The 21,726-nt window shown below is 39.4% G+C and overlaps 1 protein-coding gene across 6 annotated transcripts in view; it reads right to left on the minus strand.

Moving 5' to 3' along the window:
- Positions 1–5,214: 5,214 nt before the first annotated feature.
- The window catches only part of tox2 (TOX high mobility group box family member 2), a 108,603-nt gene continuing 92,091 nt past the window's right edge, over positions 5,215–21,726 (minus strand). For 3 of the 6 annotated variants that reach the window (XM_044170306.1, XM_044170292.1, XM_044170283.1), the window contains 6 exons: positions 17,836–18,102; positions 16,082–16,324; positions 10,734–10,814; positions 7,420–7,830; positions 7,183–7,331; positions 5,215–6,457 (listed from right to left, as the gene is read on the minus strand). In XM_044170306.1, the coding sequence (XP_044026241.1) occupies positions 6,415–6,457; positions 7,183–7,331; positions 7,420–7,830; positions 10,734–10,814; positions 16,082–16,324; positions 17,836–18,102 (1,194 nt within the window). In that variant the 3' untranslated portion in view covers positions 5,215–6,414. The remainder of the gene's footprint in view (positions 6,458–7,182; positions 7,332–7,419; positions 7,831–10,733; positions 10,815–16,081; positions 16,325–17,835; positions 18,103–21,726) is intronic. The other 3 variants (XM_044170299.1, XM_044170323.1, XM_044170315.1) reach the window with 3 other exon arrangements.

A 21,726-nucleotide genomic window follows, 5' to 3' on the forward strand; every position in this document is an offset into this window, starting at 1 on the left:
TCTCAATCTGACTCATCTCCACTTCAAGTCAAGACTTCAGAATTGCTGAGATGGAGAAATGTGAGGCATTATTTTACCTTTTAGTCAGTGAGCACCGTGGTTTCTCTTTAGGGATGTGGGCTCCTGCCCCTTACTGCCCACAGCCAAATGAGAGAGAGAAAGAGAGAGAGAGAGAGGCTTCACTTCTTATCAGACAAGCCTCTCTTCCGGACACCATTTGTTTAATGCTCTCTCTCAATGACGATTTCCACGTGTCCATAAAGATCAAGTGCAATATCAGCTTGTTCACATTACTTTCTCTTCCTAGTGAGGCAAAAGAATCTGCTGGACATATACAACTTTTGAAATACCAGATATTCATTTAACACAATCTTTAAAAAACAAAAAAAATGCTTTTTGCTTTTTATTTAATATTTCTTTGTTTTATGTTATTTAAAACATGCAAAGCTACAGTATCAAATATAGTATCTGCTGTCCCATTAAACAAAGACCGCCTCCAATAATATTTGTGTGGCACAAAAATCTTCAAGGCAACACTTAAAACTGTGGAACTGTTAAACCGTTGAAAACTATATAACATTTTATGAATCACTGCTTTTGCTTTTAATGCAAGTAAATGCAATATTCATTCTCCTTCTAGCTCTGTTTTTAGTCTCAACCAACTCCTGAGGGAAATATCTGCCTCTTTAGCCACTAAATGCTACAGTATGTTCACCAGGTAGTGCTAACTTTGTTTGTCTGCTGTTTCGTGCTGGACAGGTAGCGTACAGTCGGTTTTTAGAGATTTTTCACTGAAAACAGCTACCAGCTGAGGACAACGCTATGAGAACGATGAGTGTGATTCAAAACAGTAAAGTTGTGGGCTGGAAAACTAAAACAATTAGTTGAAAGATGCTATAAAGCTCCGTTGAGCTGAAGAGAACTGAGATGGGTGAGATGGTGGTAGAGCGGGTCGTCTACCAATCGGAAGGTCGGCCGTTCGATCCTGGCTTCCCCCAGCCCACATGTCGAAGTGTCCTTGAGCAAGACACTGAACCCCAATTTACACCCGAGGGCTGTGCCGTCGGTGTGTGAGTGTGTGTAACTGAGTTAGTTTCTTTGGACTGATGAGCAGTTGGCACCTGCCATCAGTGTAGGAATGTGTGTGAATGGGGTGAATGTGATATGTAGTGTGTGAAGCGCTTTGAGTGGTCAGAAGACTAGAAAGGCGCTATACAAGTACAGTCCATTTACCATTTAATTCTCAGTGGTTTTGTTACTTCAAGCCACTCCTTTCACATACATGTACGTTTCACATAAGTACGTCATCCATTTTTAATATAGTAACATTCATTATAGTCGCTTTAAGGTTAGGTAACTATAACTACTTGTAGTAATGGTTACATACTTACATACATACTATACTTTGAAACTGGATATTGGATATTTTGGCTTTGTGGAGACATAAAGGAGAGGGACAATCATGTGGGAAGCACAAACTTAAAAAATATGATTAATAATAGAACAATAATTGCTGGGCAAAGGGGATTATCTTGAACCACAAGACCACTCAACCAAAACTAAAACCAAGAGAACTGTACAGAAGATGACCATCCTGCCTCACCCTTTGCACCATTTGCCAGCTTGTTTAATTAGGTTTTTGTGCGTCAGTCACTTTTAGAAAAGTGGTTGTGTTATTTTGGGCAGAAGATCTCATGGATAATACCCTTTTTAATGATGTTGCAGTGTGTGAGGCAAAGTAGCCAAATTGATATTGAGACATTCAAATTTGGTTTAATCCAGTCATAGAGAGAAATTCTTCATCACTTGATGTTTCATAATGAGTCTGAGGGGAATTTTATATGTAAAGAAAATTGCAGGTCTTGTTCAATGCAACCACATTAACATGTAATTATTTGTAATATCAGAAGAAGTGGAAATCGACAAAATTAGGCCACTGCAGGCAGCACCTAATCATTGTCAAAGGTGACATAGCATGTATGCTTGATTACGTAAATATCTATAGGTGTGAAACCACAAGTATGCTTTGTGCCTCACGTGTTATGTCCTATGTGTTATATTTTGTCACCATCTGTTTGCTTCAGAGTTTCTGTGCAGAGCTGAGCTGCAACTGTCATGTCAAATAATCCCAGTTTGTTACAAAAAAGGTATCTTCTACACACAACGTGACTGTGATGAAATGATTAATTATTGCTAAACTGCTGAATATGCTAAATTAAAGTACTGCAGAATACATTTTGTACAATTAAAATATTTAGTTGACTATGTAGGCATAGCACTGTAGATTATAGGCAATATTGTGCTTTGTTGATGTACTAATTCATTTTGCGCAGTACAGTCAGCATAAAAAAGAAACCTTAACTGATTCTGAACACAAAGCGAAACCCATTTCTTGTTAAAACCACCCACATTTCCTGCTGTTTGTTGCTCCACCGCAGCACCAAAGTTGCAACTGAAACATTTTGCCTGTATGCGACAGTCTGTGAAAGGCTTGGTTTGTTTGGTCCTCTCTGCATGTACGAGCCTTTAGTTCACCCAGCACTGACCTTCTCGTCTGCATCAGTTTAAACTCAAAGGGCAGAGGTGCTCCAGGTACCTAATTGTCTCATGTGGTCAGATTAACCATATTTATTTTCACGCTCACATGAAAACCAGGGATGGTGCATTGCTCCATCACAACAACAAGCAAATAAAGTACATTTTTAAGAAAATAAAAGGCTTTTGACAGGGTGGATCTTACAAGCCTGTAAAATTTTCCACCGTTGGCTGAGCAACTCCACAAACGAACACTCGCACATGCTGAGGTTGACCTCGTATTCATCATCTATAAGCATGCTCAGCCTGTTGTACATGCATGGTTGTATTTTTAATAATCAGTTGCATACTAACTACTAACATAACTACAAAAATATCATAAATGACTAACAGTTTCCAACACTTTTTCAAATGGCTTGTTTTACTGAGTCATTGAGTCTAACATTGTCCTAAAAAATTTTTAGGAGACTGGACACTTGTTTCATCATTAAATAAACCTCAATAAAATAATTTGGTTAGAACCCCAAATAAGGCTGAGGTGAATTATGATTTAAATTCCATTTTGATTTGATACAGGCACGTTTTAATGAATTGTACTGACGGGGCTAATAAATTAAAAAACATGAAATATATCAGAATCACAGAAATGATTTCAATGAAATTATTACACTTTTGATTCAGTATTAAACCTTGAGTTTGTAGTGCTTTTGTGTGTTTTATTTTGCTCTCTTCTAGATGGACACCACACTGACCTCATCTTTGTCAACCAGCCTGCTACACTGATGTCATCCATTTTGTTGCTGCAGTGGTCTTTTCAAATCTATGGTAACCAGCAAGACCCCTGCATTCACCTCTTCCCAGTGGCATCTTCCATCATAAATTGTAGCTTTTCATTCTCTGTTGGCCTCATGACTTTGACTCTGAGACGAGGGATGGGTCTAAGGGCATTGACAGTGTCAAATTGATACTGTCTTCTCGTAGTATTTACTACAGCATTACTACAAACAGTGACTGCCAGCACATCTGCGGATGGCAGAGATAATATGTAGCCAAGAAATAAGAAAGATGAAATGGAATATTGTTACCATGTACGCACAAATATACCTAGAGCTCGAGAGGAGAGGCAACACCCAAACACAAAAAAGAAAAAAACACATAAGCAGATTTTCATACAAACAAGTGATGGTATGTACAGAAAAGGCACAGAGACAGGGCTGTGTGGCTGCACCCAAAACCTCCTTTATCTGTCATTGCATTAAGAATGTATGACTGTGATTTTCATTTAATGTGTGTCATATCAAGTGGCAGGTTTTCCAATTGTCCAATAATGATCTATTTGCCAATTCAATACTATTGAGGAAGAGACGGCAGGCAGACGTAAAATGAATAAAACATTGAATGGAGGGATCGTGACAGTTCCATTTCAATTTCTCCTTCTCTCTTTCAGAATCTCTAAGAAGACTTGTGTGCAATTGGGGTAAAATCAGTACTTGGACGGTTGCCTGAGTTTGTGTGCACATTGCATTTCTCTGTTCTCTTTATCTCACACTAGACGCCTACGATGCACCACTTTCACAAGCAAAGCAAACGTCTTCTCGCATCTGCTCTCTTGTTTTTTAAGATAGTTTACTGGCAGTATCCACGCTGGCTGGTGTACACTGTATCCATGGCTAATTAACTAATGCCATTGGAGCCCTGAGCTAAATATAAATATAGGATACAAATGTGACCCTCTTAAGTGCAAATACACTGTAAGGTACAGTAAGTTGGGGGTGTTGGTATGTCTTTAAAACGATTATCATGTCTTAAAAAAAAGGTGTGACCATTTCATTACAGAAGGGGACAAAAAGAGACAAAAAGTCTACAGGGAAATTAACAGGCATCAGGCATGATCACTTTTAAACTTTTTTTTATTATGCAGGTTTGAAATAAAAGAAGCATTGTGACACAAACAGATGCTGCTGGCAAGGAAAAAAAAGGAGCAGCACCCAAAATGTAAAAAATAAAGAAAAAAATCATTGTTGTGGTCATAATTATTTTTATCAAACCAGAGGGAAAAAAAACAATAAAATAAGAATAAAATACACCTCCATTGTAAGAAGCAAAAGTGATCTAATTCTCTCATAAATAAGAAAACCTGTCAAATGGCTGATGGGCAACTAGCGAAAACAATATGTTGATAACCATTTAAAATATTTATCATTACTGGCTTTACAAATAAAATAACTACAATTGGCAGGTTTTTTTACACAACTTAAAATGTTATAGTTCTGTAACAACTAAAACTGAAATTATGCTACAGTAAAGAGATAAATACAGATGTCTTTGTCAGCAAAATGCATTTCTGTTAATCACACAAAAAGTTAAAAAGATGAGATCAACACAACCAAACACCAACTAGAAACTTATAAAAATCACTGTAATGTGGATGTGATGGCTCCATTCACATATTTCATTACTTTACTTCTGCATGTTGAGGAGACAAAATTGACATTATGGTCAGACAAAATAAGAAAAGGGTGGGGGTGGGGGCATTTTGAGGCAATATCTTTTTTTTTCCACCTGCAACATTATATCTCATTTTATCTCACAGCGTTTCTTTCTCTCTTTCTATCTCTTTCCTCTCTATCTCTCACCTGGCTCTTTCCATTTAATGATCTGCAGGACACATATTGTGTATTCAGTTTTAGATTGAACTTTATTGGAAAAAAAACACACCAGTGAGCACAGATTTAATGCAAGAACGAGAGTGTGAAATACTCCTCTGAAATCCAGCTGCACAAGGCTGTTAAAATTCACAAGAAAGACTCGACACTCGAACACTGAAACACTCTTGCACGCAAGCGTGTGTCCGCGCACATACACACTTAACTGCACACGTCATGAATGGGGTACATTCTAACGTCCAGAGACACACACACACACACACACACACACACACACACACACACACACACACACACACACACACATACGCACAGAAAATGACTTACATGTAATATTAAAGAAGAAACAAATCTATCTGGACTTCCAATTCCCAATTTGATCCCATAAAAGTGATATTTACAATCACACTGTGACAGCTCAGTAGACCTCAACAGGTCTTTAATATTAAAAAAAGATTATTTTTGTTTTGTTTCTCTTCCCAACCCAAGCTTTTTGTATTAATTTGCAGGCCCTTAAGCAAAGCTACCATAACATCTAAGCCTGCGATGAACCTACTAGAAGTTACTATTTTCTACAGTACAGGGCCGAACGCTTATTGGCAAAAAAAAGAGGAACAATTTTGCAAGCCAGAAATAAATAAAACAGCAACAACAACAACAAAAAGGAAAAAACACAAAAGGAAATTAAAATGATTAAAGAAGAGGAAGAGTATTTTTTTCTTCTCATTCTAATTAAAGCTGGATGGGGTCCCTGAGGGGACTTTGATGGTGACACAGAGGAGGAGTGCTCTGCAGCCAGGCCTGCATCGGAGAGAGCATAGACACACAACTCACAGAGGAGGGTGGGAGCAGGAGGGAGGGAGGGGAGGGGGCTTTATAAGTGCTTGGCAAATTTTAAACAGCAAGAGGACTGCTAATACATTAAGTGGTACAGACAGCAGTCATCTAGTCAAAAAACTCTGGTCACAAAGTCTTCTAGAAAGAGAGAAATAATAATTACATTGACAAAAAAAGGTGGTGGTGATGGTGTTTGGGAGGCGGAGTGTGTGTGTGTGTGTGTGTGTGTGTGTATAATTGTATGCTAAGTATGAACTGTATGTAAGTGTGTGCATCAGAAGAGGGTTGAGGGGATAGGGGTGAGGGGGATGGGTGGGCGGTGGGTGGGGGTAGACTCTTCAGTGTCGTATTTGTCGACAGAGCATGATCTTCAGTTTCAGGTGAGGTAGAGTGGCTTGTCCCTGCCAATCATGCTGCCACTGGAGAGAAAAAAGCATAAACAGAGGCACAGGTTAGATTACGCACAAAGATACAGCGGTACAGAAAAGAAGGATTCAAATGCAGAAGAACAGATTGCGAATGCTTTTCATTCCCGGATGGCCACAATTTAACTGAAACACCCATTCTCTTTGCTTCTACCTTGCTCTAACCAAACCCTGTAAATAAACAAAGCATTTCATAGTACTTTAACACCACAAGTGAAAACTTACATTAGGAACATGTTTTCTACTGCTGTCTGACAAACACATGACAAGCTCTATTATCTCACCATTACCTCTCCAGCTGTCTCCCTTGTCTCACTGGAACGGAGCTTACAATTTTTAACACTTATGTTGTGAAAGAAGTGGGAGAGACGTCTGACATGACTATATATGCTAATATCTAAGGGAGTTCTGGTCTAAGAGTTGGACAGGACTGTATCTATCTGACAAATCCAACCTGAAAACCTTAAATTACCAAGGTAACAATGGAGTCACATAATCTTGGCATTTTTTACCTTTTCACAATATAATTTTTCTTTTACACTGAGTACATACATCAAACAGCAAAAGAAAACATCCATTTGGTTGAGCTCAATTCATTTGTCTCCCTTTCAAATGTCATTCAAAACTATATGATTTGATGAGTTGCAGTAACAAAAATTGCAGTGGAAAACACTGGACTGTGGGAAGCAAATAAAACAGTCTCTTCTGTCCCCACTGACCTGCAGTGGTTGCCACACTCCCGATTGCAGTATTCACTGTCCCAGTCATGGCTCTGAGCCACTCCAGGGCCTGGACCAGGGCCAGGGGCTCCTGGAGACTGGGAACCCCCAATGCTCTTCTGATACTCTGACTGGAGGTGGGAAAAACCCTGCAGAAAGAAAGAAAGAAAATTAAGCCAACATCTTAAAGTCAAAACTAGTTCACAGCAGCAAGTGTGTCTCAGTTTGTTACTATACCTGCTGCCCAGGAGGTGGGGAGTGAAGAGAGGCCTGCAGCCCCATCTGGTGAGAGATGATTGGCTGGGACTGGACCTGCTGCATGCGGATAGGCTGGTTGAGGAGCGAGCTCTGGTGCAGGGAGAGCTGCTGGTGGGGGTGAAGGGGTGGGCTGATCTGGAAGGAGGATGGGGGAGAGGCACTAATGCTGGGCAGCATCTGCGATTGGCTGAGCGTCTGTGACAAGGTGTGGCGAGGGGCGTGTCCTGCGTAGCTCTGCAGGTCGGTGAGCGGGAAGGCCCCGGGCCCCAGGTAGGGCGACGACGGCTGGGGTGGAGGTGGCACACTGTAGAGGGGCGGGTTGGCTGGCATCATATGTGGAGAAGCCTGGCTTGTTTGGGCACTTTTTGTCTCCACAGGATCATTATATGTCTAGATGGGAGGGAGGAGAGGAAAATGGTTACACTCATTGTAACAATACCTTCAGCCTTACAGAACAATTCCAGTTTATTACAACATGGATCTTATTTTTGTAGTTTTGTGCACCTAGTTTTCATTGTACAATGAGGGATTGTGGTTTTACCTCCAAATAAAGTGGTTTAGATAATCTGGTTGTTGGCTTGTTTACAACCTGTCTGATTGTCTGACCATTCACATTTCTTGCCTCTATCCTTTAGGGATAAATCAAGTATTCAGTTAAATATTAACAGTGTGCACCTTGCTGAAGGGTTTATGTAATGGTTAGGACTTGAATATTTAACATATTGCAATTTGAATCTTATTGAAATGCGGATCTGTAAGATTTGTGTTTCTTTTTTGGTGTAAATTAGCTGTAATAGCTTTGCACTGCACTGTGTCCAAATTGCTTATAATAAATACTAATAGTATAAAAGTTATAGTATGTGCATTTTTAGTACACAAACATAGTTTGAGACAGATATGTCTCAATGCATGCATACAACAGCTGATGGGCACTAAATGATAAAACTGTCCAATAAGGTGCCCTGGTAACCTAATGGTTAAGGTGCATTCCACATAACCACAACGTCCATGGTTTAAATCCTGGCCGGGGGACCTTTGTTGCATGTCGTACCCCTTTCTCTCCCCATGTTTACTCTCTCTCTATCTCTCTCTACTGGCTGCCAAATAAAGGCAAAATTGCCCCAAAAAAAGTTCTCAAAGAAAAAAGCTGTTCCATAATTCTTTGCGCCTCCTCATACCGCTGAGACAACCCTCTCATGGGATGTTTTCAAAACAATATGTCAATGGAGCAAAAGAAAAGGAGCAGCTGGCATCGGCAAATTCAAACACAATTATTTAAATAACTTCATGAAATAAATTGAGAAGGGACACCTCTTCCAAGAAACTTTTATTTGATGTGAAAATGTGGTTGCAAATGGTAGTATAGTAACAGTGTGCACTAATTATACACTATACATTACTATTATATGTAGTATTTAGGGTATGTTTATCCATTGTGGTTAATGCATGGTCACTGCTGTGTTCCATTTATTTATTCCATACAAACCCCTGTTAACTCCGTGAGACCTGACACACACACACACACACATTTATTCTGCAGGCCTTTCTGTCTCCCTTTCTTTCATGAGGTGGTGTATGTATGAAATACATCCAGTGTTTCTCATTAACTGTCAGACTGGCTGGAGTGATGTGTGGTCATCTGCTATTTAGTAATGGCTCACATCCATCCCTCTGAATCCCTGAAATAATCAATGGAACGGGATGGAGGGATGGATAAAAAGAGAGGGGCAAATACATTTGCAGGGTCAATTGGAAAATGAAATACTGAAGAAATGGTGTGAAGGGAAAGTGATGGGTGCGATTTGTTGCATTTTCAGGATGGTGTATTGCAGTAAAATTATTATTATTATTATTCATATTCATCAGAGGAAATATATGAACAGTATATGTGTTAAATGAGAGTTTATTGGGGAGGATTGACACATTTATGAAATCATGAAATCTGTGAAACACAGTGACGTTTTTAATTTAGACTTTTTTAAATCACATTCTGTACTTGGAGTTTTTGGATTCAAATGTGCACAAGAGAAGTGCCATGACATACAGTGGGAAGCAATCAAACTTTTGTTTTTCCTCTCCTCCCAAACAAACCGACATGCGTCACAAAACAAAAAGGCAACAGGTGCACGCTGAAGATGTAAATCCTTCAAATGATACTCCAATTACCTCCAATTCCACCCACCCCAATTCACTTTGAAAAGACTCCTTCATTGGTAATTAAAAAAGAGAGTTGCGTTGAATCATGAGATTCAGCCGTGCATTCAGATTGGCTGGTCCTGAATGAGTGTGTGTGTGTGTATGTGTGGGGTGTGTGTGTGTGTGTGTGGGGGGGGTTTGCAGGTTTATTTTTGTCATTCAGTTTTTTGACAGGCAATCTACCAACATATAGTATCAATCAAGCCTCTGTATAGAAGCTCTGACATGAATGTCTAATTGCACCAAAAGACAAGAGATGAGAATAGCCTTTTTAGTTGAAAGTATGCCACAGTGAAGAGGCTGATAAATTAACTATTCATGCCTTAATCAAGGTGCTTGTTTTCGGCCCATGAGCATGAGAGGAAGTGTGGCGCTGTGCAGAGGGGAGGAAGGAGGACGGGGAGAGTGAGGGGAAGAGGAGGAGCTTGGTATATGCTAATGCAATTTAGAGTTGTGTTTCAAAAACAATGCAGAAACACTGAAATGAAATGGAGTGCACCAACAGATTGAAACACCCCAGTACTGTTATAACTATTGTATAAGCCTTGCAGATGGAAGAAGAGGTCGGGGGGGGGACATATTATATCAGCTTTTAAAAAAGTGGAACTTTTACAACGTAAATATGGTTTGTATACAAAAAAGTAGAAAGGGTGTTAATGTTCTGGGCTAAACCGGAGTAACCTGCAGCAAAGAGAGAGCAGTAGGTGTCTGCAAACCTTAGACAACACATAGTGGCCCATCAGGGAGGACAGAGACACCAGGAGGACAGCCAATTATAGGTAATCAACTATCAGCTACTACTCTTACATGTGCACACTGATGAACACACACACACACACACACGCACACACAGACGTGTACTATTACTTTTCATTTCTCCCCAGGTTGCAAATCGGGTGTGTTTGAGGCCTAATTTTCACTGTTCTCCTCTGAGCACACACACACACACACACACACATATGCACAAACATACTAACCCCTCTGTGCAGCAAGTGGACCCTTTCCTTGGAATAAGAGCGAGAGGAATTCTGTCTAATTTATCAACTCTTATATCGCCGCTGACCCATGTATATCAAAGACGTGACCCCCGTGGTTACCTTGGAAACCAGACTGGCTCTGTAGGCGGCCAGGGCTTTCAGGTACTCCTTCTTAGCAGCCTCTGTTTTCCTCTTGTAGCTCTGCAGGAGCAAACACAACAACAACAACGATTGATTACAAGGTGATGCCAAAGGCTAAAATGACCCTGTGGTCCACACTGACTGATGTGGATGAGATTTAGGGAGTCATGGTGTGATTGTGTGACCCAGCAGTGTGCTCTGTGATGAAAAACATATCAGATGCATTCATTGCACAGTTATCAAGTCAAGGGGATTTGACCATCTGCATGATGTTGCTGCATTTATTTCTTCAAAATGTCCAGAATGAAATGCCAAGAAAGCCTGTGCACAATAACATGAAAATGGAGTTTGAAATATTATGGAGCTAAATAAGGAGTGAGAAGCTGTTTGTCATTTTGTGTACTGCTTTTCAGCCTCTTCCTCTATTAAGGCTGTTGCTCATCTCTTAATCAGAGCTGATGTCCCAGCAAATCATTCAGACGAGAAAGAAAAACATAAAAGAATTCAAAACAGCATTAGCAAAGAGGCAATCTCAAGCCTTCTGAATGAACCTCAAATGATGCGTTAAGACAGGGAATTCGAGTTAATGTCATCACATGTCACTCATTGGCTCTTTATAGCTGCCACTGCCTTTTTGATGCGGGGAAAACAAGTTGCAGAAAGTCCACCCTTAAATCGATGAAGAAGACTCAGATCTCAGCTCCTCTCTGGAGCATTTTAATATGAAGGAGAATGTGTGTTTGTTTGTGTGTGTGTGTATATATATATGTGTGAATGCAGTGGGTAATTACTGATCTGAGACTGTCTGTGGCTCCATGGATGGGGTCATTTCTTTCAAAGAGGTGGGGTAGAATCACCATTAAGCATTCATGTGTTGCCAAATGCACATAGGCTGGCAGCTGCTAACACATACAGTCAATAAACAAACAGACATACACACAGAACAGCAAACAAACCTGGATGAAGACAGATACAATCTCTTGCTCAAACAGCTGATGTTTATCCTCTTACTCATCCCTATTTACAATATTATTATTTCCCTCCCATGATACACATTCAGATATTTTGGAACATGACTGCATTGAATTATGAACACCAAAATACAGGGAAAAACAACAGATTTTCATAATAAAGACAGATAATCCCCATTAAGAATTACAGTTCTTGTAAAAAAAACAACAAAAAAGTGACAACCTTACCCCTCACCCCTTAAATATTGATAGAGCCATGACTGCCTCTTTAATGAACCCCAAACTACTCCCAGCAGCTTTAATTTCAAATTAATTTAACACAGCTAATGATTCGCGCAACCACGGATACTTTTAAATAAATTACCATGCCTAAGGATGTCTAATTATTCCAAAGTGAGTGGATTCATTAGCAATTGAAGCCGTCAGAGGCTGCAGGTCAGTATGAATTAAAAATAACAAAGCTGCAAGGGGAGAGCATATGCTGCCATCGTAATCCTGACACAGAGGTGTCCTGCCTGAATTAGCCCCTAATTGTACCTTAATGAAATGTTCTTGTTTGATAACCAGTTAATTACAAGAGACAATAACTCCGCACCCTGCTGACACTGAAGGGAGTGATTACCCCGACGACCGAAAGACCGAGCGACCGGTGAGAGGAGGAGGAGGAGGAAACAAACGGGAAGAAGAAGGAGGAGAGATGAGAGGGGTGAAAAGGAAGGTAGTGGAGGAGAGGAGAGGACGGCAAGTTACAAATGGAAAAAACAAACAAAAAACCCCCCCAACAAATAAGTGTATGTGAAAAATAAATGGACATCTTTGGATGGATGTTAAAAATTTTGCCTAAACAAGGAGTTTAATATCAAAGCATGCTGTTTAAACAAAGTGACAGTGTTCTTTTCCTTCTATCTCCAACCTTTAACCGATACACAACTCCAACACAGACTCAATTAAATAAAGCTAGGGTCTCTCTTCCCTTCTATCCAACTCCGTTATCGCTGTTCCTCCCCACTGCTGTAAAAAACGGAAAATTGATCTTAATCTTAAATAACAAAAACAAGAAAAATGTTCTTTTGTGTTTCTGGGGCAGCTTTAACATGTAGTCACCTTGAGGAATAACGCAGCCCAAATAACGCATTGATCTTGCACTATAAAACAAAGGCCTTCGGGAATTAAAAAACGCTGTATAGCGTGCCGGCATTCGAAAACATCTTAATAAAAAAGAAAATATGAACATAAACATGAATAAAAAAAAATACTTTGTTCTAGCGAACTGAAGGGCGGCACTGGAGAATACACAACGACACAAGCAAAGTGGGGAAAATGCGCACTGAAGCTTAAAAAAAGAATCACAAAAAGAACACAAATCACAACAATGAAATTTCTGATCGTTTCTTCAGTAAAATACAGCGATAAAACATGCTGCCTTCAATGCATTTATGTGAATTCTGCTGCATGGTGTGTTTGAGAAGTACTAAAGGTAATTGGAAACAGGGGCCACGTTCTAGTTAAAACAAGGCTGTGTGTAGGGGAAGGGTTGTGTTTACATTCTGGTGCTCCTGCAAGGCTCCAGAGGGTCTGACTGTGACATTATAGAACGCACCTCATCAGTCCTATAGAGATTACGTGACAGCCAATGTTGGACAAAAAGAAAAGAAAAGAGATAACAGCATATACATCAACAGATCAAGAGCAGGGAGAGATAGAAATTGAAGCCGTATATTGAAATTGTTCAAGGTATGAGACCCCGGTATGGACAGTTTTCATTCTAAACGCATTTCACTTGAACATCCAGTTGTGGATGCAGTATGCTACAATATGTTGTTATATTAAACCAAAGTCAGACATTTTAATATCTTTAGAGTATTAACATGCAGTAGCTGAATTGGTTACACTCTGTAAATACACAGTTAACAAGTTTATCCATTTGTTGTGTTGGAATAAGTGACAGTGCTATCACAGAGAATAATTAGAGCAATCACAGTGTTATTGCCCAGACAGGGTACTACATTTCAGTCCATAATGACATCATTATCTCAAGTTAATTATGTGTCTTGCGAGGTGACACGTTTGATTAAACACATGAATGCACAAACAAATCAAAAAATTAGCTGTGGAACGGCACAATAAATGGGTGGATTTTTAATGGTGGAATTGCCCGTTTGTTAGTTTCGTCTCTGTTCCCAGGTAATATTGTGAAGGACAAATGCATTTAGGAGAAGAGAGAGACAGACAGAGAGAGAGAGAGAGAGAGAGAGAGAGAGAGAGAGAGAGAGAGAGAGAGAGAGAGAGAGAGCATTGCATCTACAGGGCAAAATCTAAGGTGAAAAAGAAGCCAGGACACAAACGGTTAAGAAGCACAAACAATAACATTTCAGGAGCAGATGTCCTTGAGGCAAAACCAAGGACAAGGCAATTGCTAATCTTGTATTCCCAGCATGATCAAATCACCAGGCAACAGATATAAATAAAAGGACAGGAAATGAGGAATTCACATTCAAGGGTGTCAGCGGCGAAAATGAAGATTCATGGTGAAGAGCCCCGGTGAAGGCGGCAAAAATTAACTGCAAATAAAAGGGACAGACGGCCTCCAAAGTCCAGCGTATAAAGTAGGTTTGGTCGGAGAAAAACACACACATGCTAGATAGGGTCTAGTTGACGGTGGCTGGGGCTGAGGAGAATGGGCTGCACTTTGTCATGGAGACAGGTGCTTTTATTTGACACCGAATAGGCTGTGCCCTGCCTGGATATTCTAAAAATATGAGTCTGCGCATGATCATCAGACTGTCTCGTTTTCTAGTCATTTCACACCATCATTTGTTACCACAAACACATAGAAACCTCTTTGACTTTGTCTGTTGGCCTGGAATGCTAAAATGAAATAGAAAATGTGCTGGACGGAAATTCTCTAAACTGCAGTTAATGTTAATGCAGTTCTATATGCACAGGTCAGGCTGTAATAAAATTAAATTGATTCCTGAAAATATTCAGGGAAATATATCTACACTGCTTATGGTAGCAAACTTTTCATTTCTTTCAATATACAATTTTCACTGCATTAGGACAGGATGATAATAGATTTCTACCAGTTGATTCTGTACTGTTGGTGCATGTCTAATTCACAAATAAATTTGTAAAATGTGTAAAGAAAAAGAAAAAAGGGTTCAAGGCATTAGATGCATGACTCACTTCATAAAATAAGTATTTTATATGTTTCACTGTCATGCAAGTTGTCATTATGGAGAGTGAGAGACAACTATCTCATTTTAGAACGAAAATCTGTGCCATCATTCTACTTCTTAAATACATATTCTTATGCAGTTTTAGCATACAACAAACAAATTATGTTGGTAATACACTTCTGAAATTGATAGCTCCATCATACATAGGGTTTGTGGGTAGACCTCTGTGATGTATACAGTATTTACTGTAGATCATGTGATATACTATACAGTATAAAGGATGTTTCTATGCTTATATAAACAACTTAACTTGACTGCACTTCCAGTTAACACTTTCTAATTGGCCTCAGCCAGGTAACTAGTCAGAAGGATACAATATTGTGACAAGCAAAAACCAGAGCTGCAAGCTTTCTTGTTCAATGTTTGCAGCTGCATGAGACAGATACATAGATACAGAGTCTCAGTTTACCCACAGTGTGTTACAACAGAGAGATTCAGCAAGCTGTGAATGCTCTGCAGAGTTTACAGTATATTGTGGTGAACCTGACCAGTGAATTTGCATGACCACAACCTAAAGATTTAAAATGGGCTGTTAGAGAGGATTTACACAGATTTCATGCTGGTTACTAACATTTGAAAATGTACCACATAATATGACTGGTGGCTAGTCAACTGTTGGTCTATCCAGAGCTGTTAAGTGTCATAACTACCGTAATTGACCTAAAAACAGCTATAACAGATATTTTTATATTAACAATGGATCACATGTCTACTTATATGTAAAGGGGGGCGAGAATTATCACCAACTCTGCATTTCCCCTCCTCTACAAAGCTCTATGGAGCTTTATAGCTTCTTACAGCTCAATGTTTCAGTGTTCCAGTGTGCAATCTGTAGTACAAATAGCTAAATAAGTCAGTGAACTGACTCAGTAAGTTACATAGCAATATTTATCATAAGTTTGCTAACATTAGCCACCATAAGCTACTGGTCATACCAGACTAAGTAAGGCTGCAGCAGCAAAACCTTTGAGAGTAAGTGTGTGTTTAATTTCTTGTGAATTCAACTTTTCATTTCTGAAAGGAAGAATGTGTTATTTCTTCTTTCAAACAATACATAGTCCTGCTTTAATTACAAAGATCAATTAACCTAAAATTCATGTACAGAATATTAATCTACCTGTTTCTGCTCCTCTCCCAGACCGTCCCACATGGAGGCTACTATCTTGGATACATCTCCAAAGGTGGCATTGGGATTCTGTCCTTTAATGGCTGCCTGGGTGTCTCTGAAGAACAAGGCGTAGGCTGACACAGGCTTTGTAGGCTCATTGGGATCCTTCTTCTTCTTCTTTTTTTGGGGTTTGGGCTTGGGCTTCATCATCTCTGAAGACGGCCGCTTCTCGCCCGTGATCTGGAAGACCATCAAAAACACAAAAAACAAAACATCTTATTGACACTGCAGAAACAAGGTCTGCCAAATCAACTGGGGTGAATAATTGCATCTCTGATGAATGCTTATAACATTGGGTCCAGGTGAAGCATGTAAATTTCATTAAATCCATAAGTCAAGTCTGTTCAATACCCATGTAGTCTGCGTTTGAATATTGCAGCAATGTTTCACTGACAGTTACACTTTGACACAGGCACTGATCGACAGCATTTTATTCTACCTTACTTTGTCAAAAATAACATCTGTTAGTTGAATTTATCAAACCTTTTCAAATCTTTATTTTTCAGTTGTTCAGCAACTCATATATTCTGACTTTTCATGCTAGGGGTGAAAGGAATTTTAAATCGCCTGCTGTATCTGCTCTGGCTTTGATGTGGTCTCAGAATGAATCGGAGAGAGCAAATGGAATTACTTACTGATAGGAGAGGTGGTAATCATTTTTATTCACATACAGAGCGAGAAGCACAGCAGAGATGTATAGGCAGGGAAATATATTTTCTTTAACTAAAGAATCCCCTTCTTGTTATATTGTATCACTGCAAGCTAGCATTTAAATACATAGATGAATCTGAAACACTGTGGATGTGGCAGATTCAATTATACACTCATTCACATTCCCCTGATAGAAATGAAGCAAATCCACAGAGACATTGGTTGGTGGGCAATTTATGACAGCAGTTTTACAGATTTACATAAACCAAATGAATGTAAACAAGTGTCCTTGTCCTCTCATTTAAATGAATGAGTGATTTAAATGAAGGCGTGGTAGGTTTCAAATCAGACTGTATATGACTCCAATGAGAAAGTTAGATAAGAATGCCAACACCTTGTATCTTTGTTATTCAACCCATTAAAATAGCCCTCACGTCTTTAAATAAAGGAGGTCTCTTCACTTTTGAAAGAAAATGTACAATATTTCTAAAATTACTTCAGGGAAAAAGATTTCATGTCATGTCTCATGTGTAAGAGTTTGCCAACAAACTTACAAACATGCCTTGGTGGTAATGGACTGTCAGCTATTCGCAACTGTGTAATTGGAAAAGAAATTTGTCTGAGGGTGAAATTATCTTGCACAAAAGGACTAAAACAAGATTGTGTTGCTTTTAAGTGTGAACCAGATTTTGGAAATGTGCTGTATATATAAAAAAAGAAAAAGAGAAAATTTTAAGACATAAAACAAAATCATGTTAGTTTTTACACTTAAATTCAATCATGAACTAAGTATTTCAAGTCATTTTTTTTTCAAATGTAACACCACACTCCACCACACCATTACATAAACAAAATTTAAAAAAAAATCATGGCTTCAGTTCCCCTCAACAGCAACATTTTCCAGCCAACCAAATAAAAAGCACAAGCATGGCTACCCCTGAATTCCTGTTTAAACTCAACAGTTAGCATGCGAATCATCTCTGAGAAGCACTGCCAAGCCGTCGCCTCCTACTCCACTACTACAAGCTAGAGAAGCGTTGCCACACAAGTACCTTCGAATGAGGATCAGTCTCCTCTTCCTGATTGGAGCTTGAGGGGGAGGGTGTGGCCGATTTACTTCCGGGAGGTGAGGGGGAACCATGAGGCAGTGCACTCCGGCTGACCTGAGGGTTTAGTTGGGACAGTGCACTCATGGGGTTGGTGAGTATCGGAGGTGAGCTGTTTATCAGGGGGTGGTTACGGGCAGGGTCATAATGAGTGCCGTCTGGGTGCTGGTGATGGTGTTGCTGTTGGTGGTGGTGCAAAGCCATCTCCTGCATCTGGGGTGAGAGAAGAACACCATTCACTATCTTCTCTACTCAAAGTAATAAAAGTTTGCCAATTAGCCAAATATGCAAAGACTTCGAAGTGGAGATGACATTTTCAAATTTGAGAAAATATGCATGTGTGTTGGACAAAATCTAAAAAAAGACAAAAAATAACTTGTGTTGTAATGAGGGTCATACGTTTGCCTCATTGTTAAACTGAGGCTAGTGGTTAGAAAGCGTCTCTTTTCTTTCTCAATTATCTGTCAGTAACAGGAACTTGTAGGTTTGTGGCCAAATTTATCCATATTACTTGTTTGGTACCTGACTTCAGCACTGACATTCATACTGGGGCATATTTTGAATACTGGGAACAAATATCTCACTAAAAAACAAAAAAAATATATATAATCGCTCAGCCCAAACCAACCAAGACAACTCACTCAGACATTAAAGAAGACTACTTTGCTCCCTAAAGGCTAATATCATTCACTCTTAATTAACCAGACTAGAAAAACATGAATATAGCATCTCTGACATAGTTTTCTGAAGGCTAATTTTGAAGCCTGGCAGCCTTTGGGTTTATGGCCTGCTGCAATCTTTGTCAGTTATTGGAGCCAGAAAATCAAGATTTTCAATGAGTTGGAGCTGCATGGAGCCTGATGAGAGCAGCAGTCAACACGGCGTGCTGTGATAGGCTTGGACAGCTGTCAATCAAACACATTTGACCCAAGTATACCCCTTTAAAGATTATTGAAAGACATAGATTTATAATTAAAAGTTATTTTGAAATCATTGTCAAAATACACACTAGCAGAAGTGAAATCAACTGAGGGCTTAAAGCAGCTATAATTAATATTTATATATTAATGAAAGATCACATGACTACTTGTATGTAAATGGGGTCGCTTGTAGTGATGAAGTCACAGAGACTTGTCGCCTGACTCTGCAGTCTACGGGGTGTTTTTGCATCTTTTAGCTCATTATTTTGGTTTTCCAGCCCGCAACTGTTTTGGTTAATTCTCACTGCTTTCATAGCCTTGTCACAGGTGCAAAAATGCTCTGAAAACCACCTGCACACTACTTGTTCAGCACCAAATGCTAGACAGCTATGTTCACCAGCTAGTTAGCAACTAGTGAAAATAGTGGGGCAGGTGAAAATAGTGGGGCAGAGCTAAAATGAGGATGAATATGGGACTTAAATTCATCACGAAACACGACTCCAAATGATTGCTTATATTGCTGAATCTGCTAGGTGTGAAAAATGAGCAACTGTTTGCTAATAAGCTCACCATAAAAGATGATAATATGTCAGGGTTGTGTTCCGCTGCTCAAGGGCCCAAAAAATCAGTTGATGCAGGTTTATCTATGAAAGAAAAGTCGTTTTTTTCTTTCAATTTAAGTCAAGCCAGTAGGGGAACTGTACCTCAAGTCAAATTTTGCATTGCGTCAACGTTCAGCCATATAACACACAGGTCCATTATCACTTAACTCAAAATTATATAATTTGTCAAGGGGGCTCTCTATTAGAGTTAAAGGTGCAATACATAATTTCTATTGACTTCTACAGGCACTATGAAGTGCAAAAGTGCAGGCCCTCCAGGGTCCTTGAGACACAGTGGCCTGGTTGGTGGTTGTGGGAAGACTTCAGTTCCTGCTTCTGAAAATTAAGTTAAAAGAATCCAGAAATCTCAGCACCTTGCTAAGCAATCATTGTGTCAATGGCATTGATCAACAACCCTATCAACCCCCTGTAGATATATTATGCTCACTGTGTGATATGAAAGAGAAAAATGTTACTTACTGCCACGTTAAATAACATCTTTTTCAACTAGAAACAGAAACAAAAACGGTCCTCACAGCTGGAGAATGACCCCCACATGGAGAACACCCTTCAGATTGATTACAGAATCAGACTCTCACAAAGTTCTACTCTTAGCAGTCTTAAAGATCTTCAATAATAACTACATCAAAAGCTTTTCCTTAAGATTCATCAGGACAGAACATGAGCAGGCACCAAAGGATGCTTTTAATGCAGGCATAAATGGGAATGTTTGGCAATTTACAGATCAGAAAGTGATGAACTAGCATTTGTTAGCTCTTTTAAACATTTATGAGTTAAATAATACATTACACATTAGTGAAGTGCTAAAAAGATCAAATTGAAAAGGCCTGAGCATATGAGGTCTTGATAAACACGAGTAGAGGTTCAGAGATGAAGGCTCAGCACTCTAATCATAATTGGTCCCAGTAGATTGCTAGAATAAAAATGCATGTTGTACGAGGCTCTGGCCTGCTTTGAAAACTCACGACATTAGATTCTGTGTTTGCCTGAGCAGCTGCTCACAAAAGGCAGCCATGAACAAAGACATTCCTTTTGCATTTCAAATAACCAAGCTCTAACCTCCCCCATCCACGGCAGTCTCCAACTTCCAATCATAATTCAAAACACCATCACTACACTTACTAAAACATGAGGAAATAGCTTCAGCAAAATAAGTAGTAAGACAGAAAAAAAGAGGAAGAAAGGGGAAAGAGAAGGAAATCCATTAATTTTCCATTTTCCATGGACTTGCTCTTTAAGGGTCCTCACAAACCAAGAAGCATTGAAAAACCAATTAATCAAACATGAATGGCCTATCATAGCTATAGCAGATGCGTTTCCATAGCAACAGCCTCCCGGCAAAATTGTCACCCTTTAATCTGAGCCGCACCATGTTTAATATAAACAAGTAGGAGACATGCAGAGCAGAGGAGTTCACCGGGGGAAGGCACCATGACATCGTGGGTACTGGGTGTCGGCTTCGTAAGAGCAGAAACAGAAAAACCTCGGGTCACTTACTTACAGACGTACATAAACCTACACCTAAGTTCTAGTTTTTAAGGGATTTTTTTTGTAAAATTGTGACAATACCCCTATTCTTCATCAAAAGATGGTGGAGATCATAGTGGGAACCAAAGTGTGTTTTAATACAGATGTGAGTCAAGTTAGATTCTTTTTCAACAAAAAATTACTGCATCACTGCATTTCTTGATTTTGTTTTGAATCAAGCACACATTCCATGTGCTATTATTTCTCCTCCCCCATATTTCATAGCATTAACTTAATTTTCATTAGAGCTGAGTTCTCTGCTAACTAATGAAGCAGTTAGTCACCTGAAAATACAGAAACAAATTAACTGTTCTGTTCCAGTGATGGTCTGATGAAACTGATAGTTGAAGTTGTAGTATATAGCTACTGTAAGATATATCAATCCAAGCACAAAGAAATGGTGCATTACTGTACTTTGTTACAGTTACTCAAAGCAGCTATATATATTAACACCTAAAGGAGTCCTAAAGTCCAACCTAAAATCATTCCTATGTCATTTTTAAAAAGATCTCAGAGTGCTTTTAGTTGGTGCTTTCACTTCTGTGAGACAGAAAGAGCAAGAAGTTATCACATAGCGCCATCAAGCCTGAGCTAAATAAAGTGAGTGGCAGACGGCTGTACAAATATTATGAAAGAATCTGACAAAGGTTGTCGGTTGCCATAGGTACTGTATGCTAATTCCTAATGGTGTCATTCGAATGGCTGGCCAAAAGAGGGGGGAGTGCACAGTGAGTAACAGCATTTGGTTGGTCACTGCTCCCTGCCTT

The sequence above is a fragment of the Siniperca chuatsi genome, linkage group LG2 (genome assembly GCF_020085105.1).
Source record: "Siniperca chuatsi isolate FFG_IHB_CAS linkage group LG2, ASM2008510v1, whole genome shotgun sequence".
NCBI classification, from domain to species: Eukaryota; Metazoa; Chordata; class Actinopteri; order Centrarchiformes; family Sinipercidae; genus Siniperca; species Siniperca chuatsi.